This window comes from Panicum virgatum, chromosome 3N (assembly GCF_016808335.1).
Source record: "Panicum virgatum strain AP13 chromosome 3N, P.virgatum_v5, whole genome shotgun sequence".
Lineage (NCBI taxonomy): Eukaryota > Viridiplantae > Streptophyta > Magnoliopsida > Poales > Poaceae > Panicum > Panicum virgatum.
The window spans coordinates 14,060,067-14,073,431 of NC_053147.1; the positions used below are offsets into that span (position 1 = coordinate 14,060,067).

General features: G+C 49.3%; 2 protein-coding genes across 2 annotated transcripts; one reads left to right on the forward strand and one right to left on the reverse strand.

The window, feature by feature from the left end:
* The first annotated feature begins 3,733 nt into the window (after window positions 1-3,733).
* LOC120664479 (mitochondrial adenine nucleotide transporter ADNT1-like) lies at window positions 3,734-9,345 on the forward strand. The gene is made up of 8 exons (XM_039943733.1): window positions 3,734-4,100; window positions 5,427-5,475; window positions 6,013-6,176; window positions 6,387-6,424; window positions 8,065-8,177; window positions 8,261-8,374; window positions 8,458-8,796; window positions 8,912-9,345. The coding sequence occupies exons 1-8, from the start codon at window positions 3,934-3,936 to the stop codon at window positions 8,993-8,995; spliced, it is 1,068 nt and encodes a 355-aa protein (XP_039799667.1). The 5' UTR covers window positions 3,734-3,933; the 3' UTR covers window positions 8,996-9,345.
* Window positions 9,346-9,500: 155 nt separating this feature from the next.
* Window positions 9,501-11,902, reverse strand: LOC120664480 (mitogen-activated protein kinase kinase kinase 7-like). The gene is made up of 2 exons (XM_039943734.1): window positions 9,788-11,902; window positions 9,501-9,741 (listed from the first exon to the last, which is right to left on the reverse strand). Exons 1-2 carry the CDS (start codon window positions 11,793-11,795, stop codon window positions 9,575-9,577), a joined length of 2,175 nt encoding a protein of 724 aa, XP_039799668.1. The 5' UTR covers window positions 11,796-11,902; the 3' UTR covers window positions 9,501-9,574.
* Between the last annotated feature and the right edge of the window lie 1,463 nt (window positions 11,903-13,365).

Genomic DNA, 13,365 nt, shown 5'->3' on the forward strand with positions numbered 1-13,365 from the left:
ATAATTTGGTGACTCAACAACAGCCAACAGGAGCCTTTGCAGGAGCAACGGAAATCACTTTTCAGCAGCTTGATGGCGCATGATTTTACGACAGAACCAAAGGCCAAAGCACTTGCAGCATGAGCACTCGTTCAATCTATATGGAAGTTGGCTTGGTACGTGGTGTCCGAGTGTACACTTGGTCGTGTCGCATGGCCGAAGGCCACAGAAATGTGCGTGCGCGGTGCGAGACATGATGCCCACCAACCAATCTGGGCACCAAACTGTTTTTTTTTGTTGAAAACTTGGCTGATACCAAACTCGCCTATCCTTGCAAACCAAGCAATGCTCTTTCTTTCCTCAAGGAGAAGGAAAAAAAAGGCGGAAGATACCCTGAAACGATCAAAATGTAAGCGCACGTTGCCGTTGCAGCTGCAGTTCGCATCGTGAGGCCCAGTAAACAAATGAAAAATGCCAGGATCCAACATGCAAAAATATCCAACACCCCATTTTCCCTGGTCAAAATTCAGTTACATTCAACAACAACAACAACATAGCCTTTTTTTCCCAAGCAAGTCCCAAGCAAGTTGGGGTAGGCTAGAGATGAAACCTGAAAGAAATAAGTTCAAGGTTCAGGCACATTGATAGCTAGTCTCCAAGCGCTCCTATCCAAAGCTATCTCTTTAGAGATGTTCCAATCCTTAAGGTCTCTCTTAACCGACTCATCCCACGTCAGTTTAGGTCTACCTCTACCCCTTTTTACATTATCGACTAGCTCAAGGATCCCATTACGCACCGGCGCCTCAGGAGGCCTTCGTTGGACATGTCCAAACCATCTCAGCCGATGCTGAGTAAGTTTCTCCTCAATTGGTGCCACCCCGACCCTATCCCGAATAACTTCGTTCCGGACTCTATCCCTCCTTGTGTGCCCGCAAAACCACCGCAACATCCGCATCTCTGCTACACTCAGTTGCTGCACATGTCGTCTTTTTGTAGGCCAACATTCAGCACCGTATAATATCGCCGGACGAATTGCTGTCCTATAGAATTTGTCTTTTAGTTTTTGTGGCACCCTCTTGTCACAAAGTATGCCAGAAGCTTGCCGCCATTTCAACCAGCTAGCTGAAATTCTATGCCTAACATCTTCATCAATGTCGCCATCCTTTTGTAACACCGATCCTAAATACCGAAACGTATCCTTCTGGACCACCACTTGCCCATCTAGACTAACATCTCCCCCCTCATGCCTAGTCGCGCTGAAATCGCACATCATGTACTCGGTCTTGGTCCTACTAAATCTGAACTCTTTCGACTCTAACGTGCGTCTCCACAGCTCTAACTTCCTATTAACCCCTGCCCTACTCTCGTCAACTAGCACCACATCATCAGCAAAGAGCATACACCAAGGGATCCCACCTTGTATATCCCTTGTGATCTCATCCATCACTAAAGCAAATAAATAAGAGCTCAATGCTGACCCCTGGTGTAGGCCTATGTTAATAGGAAAGTCAGTGGTGTTGCCATCACAAGTCCGGACAAACATCGTCGCATATTTATACATATCCTTAATGAGGGTAATGTACTTGGTTGGGACTTTGTGCTTCTCCAAATCCCACCACATGACATTTCTCGGTACTTTGTCATATGCCTTCTCAAGGTCAATGAAGACAATGTGCAAGTCCTTCTTCTGCTCCCTATATCTCTCCATCAATTGTCGTATTAAGAAAATCGCCTCCAAGGTTGACCTTTCAGGCATGAACCCAAATTGGTTTTGGGTCACACTTGTCCCTCTTCTTAGGCGATGCTCGATGACCCTCTCCCAAAGCTTCATCGTATGGCTCATCAGCTTAATCCCACGGTAGTTAGTACAACTTTGAACATCGCCCTTGTTTTTGAAGATAGGTACTAATATACTTCTCCTCCATTCTTCCGGCATCTTGTTTGACCGAAAAATGAGATTAGAAAGCTTAGTTAACCAAACTATTGCTCTATCTCCTAGGCATCTCCACACCTCAATGGGAATACCATCAGGACCCAACGCTTTACCTCTCTTCATCCTCTTCAAAGCCTCTCCGATCTCTACCTCCTGAATTCTCCTCACAAAACATCTGTTGGTATCGTCAAAAGAGTCATCTAACTCAAGGGTAGGGCTCTCACTCTCCCCATTAAACAACTTGTCGAAGTACTCTCTACATCTATCCATGATCTCATCATCCTTCACTAGCAGTCGATCTGTCCCATCCTTAATGCATTTGATTTGGTTGATGTCTCTTGTCTTCCGCTCGCGGATCCTAGTCATCCTATAAATGTCCTTTTCCCCTTCTTTCGTGCCTAGCCGCTGATACAGGTCATCATACGCCTTACCTTTTGCTACACTCACAGCTCGCTTTGCAACCCTCTTCGCTAATTTATAGCCCTCGATGTTGGCTGCACTCTTGTCAAGATGGAGACGCTTGAAACACTCCTTCTTCTCCTTAATAACCCTTTGCACCTCGTCGTTCCACCACCAGGTGTCTTTCCCCTCCTGTTTGCCTCCCTTACTCACGCCAAACACCTCTGAGGCCACCTTCCGAACACATGTTGTCATCTTTAGCCACATGTCATCTGCGTCTTCTCCTTCTTCCCAAGGCCCCTCACCTAGCATCCTTTCCTTAAACGCTTGTGCCGCTTCCCCTCTAAGCTTCCACCACTTTGTTCTCGCAATCTTGGTACATTTGTCCCGGTGGACACGTACCCGAAGACGAAAGTCCGCCACCACAAGCTTGTGTTGAGGGACAACACACTCCCCAGGTATCACCTTACAATCTAAGCAATCACGTTTATCCTCCCTCCTAGTAAGGATAAAGTCGATCTGGCTCGAGTGTTGTCCACTACGAAACGTCACAAGATGGGATTCCCTCTTCTTAAACACGGTATTCGCTATCAACAAGTCGTAGGCTAACACGAAGTTCAACACATCCTCCCCCTCTTGACTCCTGCTACCATACCCAAAACCCCCCGTGCACTCGCTCGAATCCTACATTAGTCGCACCCACATGACCGTTGAGCTCTCCTCCTATGAAGAATTTCTCGCTGGTAGGCACGGTACTAACCATACTATCTAGATCTTCCCAGAACTGCATTTTGGTGCTCTCACTAAGGCCTACCTGAGGGGCATATGCACTGATCACATTCAAAACTGAATCTCCAACTACCAACCGGATTACATTCAAAATTCAGTTACATTACCCGAAAAAAAATTCAGTTACATTTTTCATATGCTTCTTCCTGGAAAAAAAAAGAACGGGAAAAACGTGAAGAGGGCCGCCATTGATGGGAAGGGCAGAGCCCAGCAGGCCGGGAAGCAAGAGCCGAGAGGGGGAGTACGCAGTCGCGGACGGATCTAGGTTTCCGTTAAGCTCCTGACGCACTAATCCACTGCTCCGCGTCCCACTGAGGGTGGGTCCACTTCGTCCATCCCTATGATCACCCCGCGGGCGGATGAGCACGGACGGCGAGATCTCTCCTGCCGCGACCCCTCCGCAGTTTGCAAAGCCGCAGAAATGCACCACGCACTTCGCTCGTCTCTGCTCAGTCTGTCTGTAACGTGGTCCCAACTCACCAACATTCCTTGGACGGCCCTACCGGCACTAACAGTCTAGGCCTCACTGGCGTGCACGTAGCATTTCTGCGCCAAAGCGGGAGGGCTAATCGCGACCGCAACCAGACGGCCAACAGCTTAATACCCATCGTCTATTCTATTCGTCGCCCCCTCTCGCCCCACACCGCACACGCACGCACGCTTCGCTCCCACCCCCCATCGCCGCCGCCGCCGCCGCCGCCGCCGCCAAAACCCCAACCCTTGCCGAGCCCGTCTCGGCCACCATCTCCTCCCCATCCTCCTCCTCCTCGGCGGCGCGGCGAGCCGCGGGCGATCCGGTCGGTGAGGGGGGCGCGCGCGGGGCGGGGGCGGAGATGGCATCGGAGGACGTGGTGGGGAAGAGCAGGGGCGACACGGCCGTCACCACCATCGTCAACCTGGCGGAGGAGGCCAAGCTCGCGCGCGAGGGGGTCAAGGGGCCGGGGCACCAGGTCCTCACCATCTGCAAGTCGCTCGTCGCCGGCGGCGTCGCTGGGGGAGTGTGAGTCTCTTCAATCCTTCCCCCGCCTTGGTTGTCTTCCGTGCATCACTCCTCACTCGTCGTTTTCCCGGATTTGGATTTGCCCTCACGTGTGCCATTCAGTGGGTCTAGGTGTCTCCCTGATTGGATTCGTTTGTTTCTAAGATTTTTCTCTTTGGTTAGTGTTTGATCCGTGTATGTCGCTAGGTTTAGGGAATTCAGGATTCCCATGCTGCTGGGATACGAGATGTGTGCGACTGTGCGTGATTGGCGTTGGCTTCAACTTGCTGCGTTATCGTTAAATCGTTGTTGCGGCACGTGTGATCTATCATCTATGTTGGATTCGTGCTGGGCTTAAACCCTACACGCGACACTCAGATCTCGTTTCGTTGACTAGTCAGGTGGTATGATTCGCTGAGATACCACGCGGGAAAACTCATTTGCTGTCCGTATCAGACCATGGAGTAGTCTGGTTCTCCTGATTTTAATTTCATTGTGTTACGGGCCATTTTTCTCTACGATCTAAGCCATTAGTTTTTTATTGATCTACCACTAATTGCCCAGTCTCCTGATAGGTTCTAACTATTATTTTAAATAAATCATATGCTTATACGTGTTCTGGCCAATTTGCCATAATGGTGGACCAAATAATGTTGACTTAACCTTAATTAAATTCAGTGTTTGTCACTTGTGCATTTTGTTCCTTTTCATTGCTATTAAATTGCTAATGATACTCTTAGTGTTGGATTTGCTTTTATGAAATATTTATTAAACCTGATTACTAGATGTAGTGAATGTCTGTTTGGTTTGGTCAGTAGTTAATGAATCCACCGGAAAAGGAATGATTCACCTGCATCACAATTTTCCTGTTGATGTCTGCATCCAATTACTTTACATTTTTTGGAATTATTAGTTTTAATGCATTTAGCGTTTTTTAGTATTGTGGTTCTTCATTTTCACCTACTCATCTGCCATCATTGTTATCATCTGCATCTGGACCATTGAAGACCCACCAGTGTTTAGTTTATGTGATATATGTGTTTGGTTGGTAGAAGACTATGTCGACTTGATCTTTTCTTCCTTTGTTAGAACTAGTTAAATTATGTTGATAGTCAACTGAAGTCAGAGCTTAAACTGTTTTGCTATTTTATTGTTTGTCTCTCTTTTTCGAACACTGCATGCTCAAACACACATGTAAAGTATGAATATCTTAAGGATATATAGATGAAATAATCCTTTGCTATTCATTGCGCTACATTTTAGCTTGTACATCAGACAAGGCTATTTTCCTGGGTCAATTATTAGTATCTTGTGGGCACTAAATTACTTTATTTCAATTTTACACAGGTCACGCACTGCTGTTGCTCCGCTTGAACGATTGAAAATCTTGCTCCAGGTGTATTTTTTGTGCTGAATTCTTAGTGTCATGAATAATAAATAATGCAGTTAATTGATTTTCCTATGTTATTCTTACTGTGTCAAAATCAACGGTATATGGTTAGTTGAGCACTGCTATATGTATCGCCTGTTTTGTACCTTTGGAATTGAAAACTTGGGTTTTAAGGAAGCTGTATAAATCGGTTGTCCAGGAAATAATTTTATTTCCGCTAGTGATTCTTTTAATACTAGCATAAATGGAGACAAGGTGCAAACTGAATCTCGGCCATGCAATTTATGTAATTTGATCTATCTGTTACAATGCAAGATCTGTCTTTATGTTTATTAACACAAGTAAATTAACTTTGGGAACTCATAGATTGCTGCTGTTGTGAGAGGTGAAGCATTGTGATTATGAGACTTGATGTTAAGTTTAAGAGGTTGCACCTGTTGCTCAACCCTAGTTCCACAGTTGCTATACTTAACACTGTTTATGCAGTTTGAATGGAGATTGTGTCCAACTTGCATGGATTTGACCTCTCGCTGAAACTTTCAGGTTCAAAATCCACACAGTATCAAGTACAATGGTACAATTCAAGGTCTCAAGTATATATGGAGAACCGAGGGCCTCCGTGGCCTTTTCAAGGGCAATGGTACCAATTGTGCAAGGATTGTTCCAAATTCTGCTGTGAAGTTTTTTAGCTACGAGCAGGCATCAAAGTATGTACCCTTTTCTTCTTTTTTTACTCCTGACTTAAGTTGTCCTGTTCTTGTGCCACCCACCTACTTTTTTGTAATTTTCAGACCTTCTCTCTGGTGCATGATCACTGTTTTGTCCTGAAATTGGTTAGAAGATTTATTTTTTACTCATCATTCGTATGTTAGCAAAGCAGTAATTGATTGTTGTTGCTTTTCTCTATTTTTTTACAGGGGAATTTTGTGGGCGTACCGTCAACAGACTGGGGACGGTATGCCTTTGTGCTCTTATCTTAATGCTCAATTTAGTTTCCGTGCATACTCATTTATTTTCAAGTAAGGAGTTGTCATCATGGGACGTGTACCCAGTGATAGCTACATTGGCTTTCCTGTTTTGTTTTAAAAATTGGAGCGGATCTCAACCTAGAAAAAAATAGCTGGCATCTGCTTATGGTCTTAGGTTGTAGGGTTTTTACCCTGAGAATGAGTACTGGCACTTTAAAGTCTCCTTTCCTTTAACTTTTTTAGACTCAAATATTTTTATAGAATTTAACATAACAATCTAGGAAACTTATTTCTGGTCAGCTGTCAGCTCCAATTATTAGATAGGAGGTGGATACATTGAGAGGGCTCTAGATCTAGCCATCAAGCCCCCCCCCCCCCCCCCACAAAAAAAAAAAAATCCTCTCCCTCCGTCGACCTCCCCCTTGCCCCACTCCAACCATATCTACCTCCACCGCTTCCCCCCCCCCCACGCCACCCATCGGGGGTCCACCACCGGCCTCACAGCCCGCACCCCGCCTCCGTTGGGCTGGCTACCTCCCACAACCATCCCTCTAAGGCCGCTGACCATGGTAACCAAGCCCGAACCCCCAAACCTAACCCTAAGACCGCCAACCTCCACCGCCACCCATGGCCGGTAGCGAGTCGGTGACCACGCCATCGACCGCCCCGCCGACCTCCCGCTCGACCGCTCCTTCGCCACTGAAACCCAGAAACCCTAACCCGAATCGCTCCTTTGCCCCCGCTGATCTCACCGCTGTCCGCTCCGCCCACCTCCCGCTGGAGTTAGAAGAGATCGCCGGAGTTAGTTTCTCTGATTTGTTACTTTTTTTGTTTGGTCGTTACTTTCTGTTGTTGTAATGGATGTGTTGAAGAAAGTAACTGGAGGGCTCTACAGTTAGTGCTAAATTTAGAGGGCTCTACGTGTAGCATTTAGGCATTAGATATAGATATTCCTGTTTCATAGAAGTTTGGTTTTGCCCATTCCTTATAGTCGCTGTTGTGTCTGCACATGTTAAGTGTCTAGAAAATTTCACCTTTTAAGTTATAATAACCTTAAATGTGACTTTTCTTGGTTGTCTAACTGTGTCACCCTTGCAATGGCTTTAGGCTGAAAATATTGTGTAGCATAGTTACTCGCCAACTTTAGCCCGAAGGTGTGTCATGCTCATGCCCTCGCGCTCTTTCTTAGTCTAATTGTCAAATAAAATTCAGCTAACCTAACATTTTTCCAGTATTGCATATATAGTGGGGAAACAGGTAGAAGACTAGCATGTCTGTGTGCACAGTGCCAGCACTCTTGAGTCTTGATAATGTCTTTTGGTAGTTTGCTGTCTACATGCAGTATACATCCATGAGGTGCCCAAGATATGGCTCTGAGTGTTCAGTTCTGTGAGATGGTGGTACCATTTGCTGCTCCCTGATACACTACGTACTTACTTTCATGATGTTTTGACGTATAGAGATTACATAGTTCACAAATTTCTGCTCAGAAGCTGATACTACTCGCAAAATGCATTGCCCTTATTGGCGTAAAGTTATTTCTTATTTGCATGAATTTAAATTAAAAAATGGTTTTTTTTAAACTTTGTTGTCATGTGAAGTTGATAGAAGTATATTTGTTGCACAGAGGATGCTCAGCTTAGTCCACTCTTACGCCTTGGAGCTGGAGCTTGTGCTGGTATCATAGCCATGTCTGCTACTTACCCGATGGATATGGTTAGGGGTAGGATCACCGTTCAGGTAACTGCATGGTTTTTATTGCTACTTTGAACTTCTATTATATTTCATTTGCTATTTTGCTGACTGTGACCACACATATGCAGACAGACAAGTCTCCCTATCAGTACCGTGGTATGTTTCATGCACTGGGCACAGTTTACCGTGAGGAAGGCTTTCGTGCTTTGTACAGAGGGTGGCTTCCATCTGTAATCGGAGTTGTAGGTTCCTTGTAACTGTTAGCCTTTCCTTTTACAAATGCATTGCTGCATACTTACCACTTTATGCTTTCATATTCATGAAGGTTCCGTATGTTGGCCTCAACTTTGCTGTTTACGAGTCTCTCAAGGACTGGCTGCTCCAGACAAATCCTCTTGGGCTTGCAAATGATAACGAGCTGCATGTAGTTACAAGGCTTGGGTGTGGAGCTGTGGCTGGAACTATTGGCCAGACTGTTGCGTACCCTCTTGATGTCATCAGAAGAAGAATGCAGATGGTCGGCTGGAGCCATGCTGACTCTATTGTTACTGGACAAAGCAAAGAAGCACTCCAGTACAATGGTATGATCGATGCATTTAGGAAAACTGTTCGTCATGAAGGTGTTGGTGCTCTGTACAAGGGTCTTGTGCCAAATTCAGTGAAGGTAAATCTTTCAAATGCATATTTCAGATTTCTGCATTTTTTCAAATTTTGCATGATGTTTGACAACTCTGAGGATTTGTGTTACTAATATTCAATCCTTGTCTGGCCATTTTCAGGTGGTGCCCTCGATTGCCATTGCATTTGTCACTTACGAGATTGTGAAGGATGTGCTAGGAGTAGAGATGAGGATATCAGACTGAGGGATTGGAGTAGCGCTGGGTGTTATCGACTGCTATTTTTGTAGGTGTTGGAGTTCTGTTTTTGTAGGCAGGGCGGGTAGAAGGATATGACTGCGGCTCCATTCAGCATCAGGCCCTCTCAGCCCATGTTTGATATATCCTGCTACTGGCGTCAGGTCCTAAATTGTTGTTAGATCCAAGAAAAGTAATAAGTTGGCTGTAAAGCTTTGAAGCATTTGCCTAACTCATAAAAGGTCTATTCCTTGTTGATGTATCGAGATTGAACTTAAAAGCGGTATTGCTTGCTGCTAATAGTTGATTCTATTGACAGTCGTGATAATCCTCGTGACAATTCATTGGGTTTCTTTTTTCTGGTGACTTGCTTTACCGTACTTGTCAGTGTGATAACCCTAGTGACAATCCTCGTATTACTTTATGTTTACTGGTCTAATCGTCTGTTCAATTTCTGAATGTGATCGGAGTAATGCTGCAGTAAACGTTAGTGTTGATCTTTTATTCAAACATGTTGGCAAAAATCATCTGTCTATTAGAAAAAAATGTCATCGAAATACTACAGCGCTCATCATGCATTCTCATTGCTTATGCTAGTTCGGAGTCCGAAGCGTGACCCCCGCCGGAACCGGGAACGCGCCGCCTGCTGGACGGTACCACGGCAGAATTCAGATTGCCGTCGGACTTGATCCTCTGCGTTCGCCTGGCCTGCGGCTGCCTAACCACACCCATCGACTTGGACTTCTGCGGCGGCCCTGCAACGCCATTCTCGAACATAGCAAATAACATCATCGTACAAACCAGCAGCACCGGACATGGAGCTGAAGCTCTCAACGACCACAGGACCAACATGGACAGAGAGCTTGCCTGCTAGCCTGGAGTTGACCTTGCGATCCACCTTCCTCGGCGACGCCCTGCTGCTGCTCCGGTCCGACAGAGACCGCGCCGTGCTGCGGCTCGACATGGAAACCGCCTCCGTGTCCGACAGCACCGCGCCGAGGCTGCTGCCGTTCTCGTCCCCGCACAGCGAGTTGCCGTCGCTGCTGGAGTCGGAGGCCTTGTCCCTGCCGATGTGCATGATCGCCGCCCTGGTCCTCTCCTTCTCCACGACCCTGTATGCGAACATCTGGAACGGAACATCGGAGACGCGCGGCGCCGCGTTCCCTGCCTGCCACGCCGGGAACCTCTTCAGCAGGTTCGCCTCGATGTCCAGGTAGTCCACCGGCGGCACGGGCGGCGGCGCGTCGGGCTGCCCCTGCGGGTCCGCCGGGTTCAGGACCAGGAACCGCTTCACGTAGCGGAGGACGCGGCAGATGGACGCGAACGCCGGCCGCTGCGCCGGGTCGCCGTGCCAGCACCGCCTGGTGAGGTTGGTCAGGTACTTGGGCGCCTGGAACGGGAACAGCGGCCGCTCGCCGGCGCGGATGTTCTTGCTCATGTGCTCGCCCTGCAGGTGGTTGTCCTCGAATGGGATCTTGCCTGTCAGGAGCTCGAAGCAGATCATGGCGAAGCTGTACACGTCCGCCTTCTCGCTGCACTTGGCCGCCTCCTGCTCCAGCACCTCCGGCGCGTACCAGATGCAGGGATTGGCGGCGGCGGCGGCGTTATTGGCATTTGCATTGGCCAGCGCCCTCGGGCTCGGCCTGGGGCTGGCCGCGGTCACCGTGGGTGGCCCGAACCCGGCGACCTTGACGTGCAGGTGCGCGTCGGCGTGCCGCGCCTTGACGAGCACGTTGGACGGGTTGAGGTCCCCGTGGTAGATCTTCTTGGAGTGGAGGTACTCCATGCCGCGCGCGATCTGCAGCATGGCGTCGACGACGACCACGAGCGGGAGCGGTATCCGACGCTTGGCGCTGTTCACCTCCTTGACGTGGGAGGCCAGGTCCTTGGTCATGAGCTCATCCATGAGGAGGAAGAACTCCCTCTTGTCCTCGTCGTGGAAGCAGTACCGGCAGTGCGCCACGTTCGGGTGCGCCACCAAGGTGAGCAGCGCGACCTCGGCGCCCACGGCGTCGGCGTCGGCGCCGACCAAGTGCTTCACCGCGAAGGTCTCCCCCATCCACTGCACCTCCTTGAGGTTGCCCACGAGGCGCCTCCGCACGTGGAAGTCTCCGTGCAGGAGCAGGGACGCCGGGTTCACCTTCCCCCGCGGCGAGGTCAGGAGGTCGGCGAGCCGGTGCTCGTTCCGCGTCAACGGCTCCGGTGACGCCGGGCTCTTCCGTTCCTCGAGGAGCTGGGACAGGTGCCACCTGTCCTCCTTCCACGCCGCGTCCATCCTGGCAGCGAGCTCACGCGTGGCCAGGTACCGCCCGCCGAGCCTCTGCCGGAACAGCCTGGGCTCGAGCATGTCCCTGTCGTAGTCCTTGGCCAACAGCAGCCGCCGCCGGGCGAGCTCGTCAGGGTCCGACCCGGCGGTCACCTCCGAGACGGCCTCGACGGCCTCGATCACCACGGCGACGCTCCAGAGCAGGCTGTGCAGGTGCTGCTCGACGCAGTCGGCGCCGTGCGTGAGCGCGGCGGCGCGCGCCCACCAGCTGTCGCGCGGCTCGAGGCAGTGGCGGACGTAGCCCTCGGCGTCGTGGACGGCGCGGTGGAGCTCCCGCAGCGGGCCTTCCAGCGGCTTCCACTTGGCCAGGCGCTCGTGGAAGCGGAGGTGGGCGCGCACTTCGGCGGCGACGGCGGCGAAGGCGAGCGCGCAGGCGTCGGCGAGGAGGTGGCACTGGCGCGGGTTGATCCGGAGGTCGTCGGCGAAGGCCATGAGCGCGTGGACGCCGCCGAGGGCCTCGCCCACCTGGCGGAGCTGCTCCATGGGTCGGCTCGGCGATCCTCAATCGGTGCTCATCCTTTGGGCCTCCCCCGGTTTCGGCGCCTGGAGGGAGAGGAGGAATGGGAGGATAGTTTGCCAAGAATGGACGCGAACCCAACCCCCCCCCCCCCCCCCCCTCTGCTTCTTTGCAGCTCTCCTCCAAGCGCGCCTCTGCTCGTCGGGCAGCACCGCAGCATGGGCCGACCCGTCCCCTCCATTCCAACGAGACCTCGTCGATTGATGCCGCTCGTCGTTTCCGCCATTGGCGCGCCATCCGCCGCAAACAAAATGGAGCGCATCGCATGCAAGGCCCAAATAAGGTTCTGGGCCGCCGAAGCCCGAGAGCCCACTAAGGAGACGAACTTCCTCCCTCCGTAAAAAAAAAACCACTTTAGAAATTGTAGAACAGATTAAAAAGTATTAGCCATATTTTATATTAATTAATTTTAATTTTAAATTAAATGGTAAGATGATATATTTTTAGGGATAAAATTTGAATCTTAAAATGATATTATTTTTTGGGACGGAGGGAGTACAAGTTACAATTGGAACTTTGATTTCGAGCAGACGCCACAGGAGAAATCATTTCGGACAGGTGCATGCGGCGTGATTTTTTATTTGCTTTGGAGTACTAGTAGAAACTCCCGCCTAAAAAAAAAGAAACTCCCGCCACAAAATAAGTGATTTACCTGTGATGCTGATTTTTTGCGCCACCCCTTCACCGCCACAAGTGTCCATGCAGGACAGCTGGGAACCAATAACACCCTATATTTCTATCAAAAAAAATAAGTGACGGGTGGCGCAAATATATACGGCCCTGCTGGAAATCGATTGTAATTAATTAATTAATATAATTCCTAAAACCATCATCCCTTCTGTTGGTGTGGCATTCATCTCCTCCTCGTTCTTGTACCCGATTTGATCTGCTACAGCCTACAGTGACCTGATTTGCCACGCCACTTTATGCTGTTTGGGATTCTCACCTCTAATCACATCACGTCGCAATACAAAAAAAAAATCGGAATAAGGCTTGCCGGAGAGCAGAGACTTGGCGTTCGCAATCGCACGCTCCCATCAGTGGCCACGCTGAAGAGTGCAGAGCTCAACAACCAGCACACCTGAGGCTGAAACTGGAACAGCAAGGTGGGAATTGGGATGCGGACTGCCTGCCTCATCACTGTCTGAGAACCCTGCACCTTCTGTGATCCGCAATGAGCCAGGCAGGTTCAGTAAAATAAATATTTGCACTATCGTATAAACGAAAAAACCGCTTTGCCACAGGATTTGGCACCGTATTTGTTTGACTAGAATGCGCCCCGGACGTCCAGATCATGCGTGATCAGTGCCCAAGTTCATCCCGTCCTCCTCTTCTTCTGCTGCTACTCTCCTTTTTTTATGCCGGTAACCGCACATCAACTCAACTCGCATACGGTTTCTCTGCAGCTCATGACCTCGCCTGTTCTAAATTCTGGGGCCGTTTAGTTCCCAAATTTTTTTGGCCAAAATTTTCTCTACCTTTTGAACACATGTATGAAATATTAAATATAGTTTAACAAGAAAACTAATTGCACAG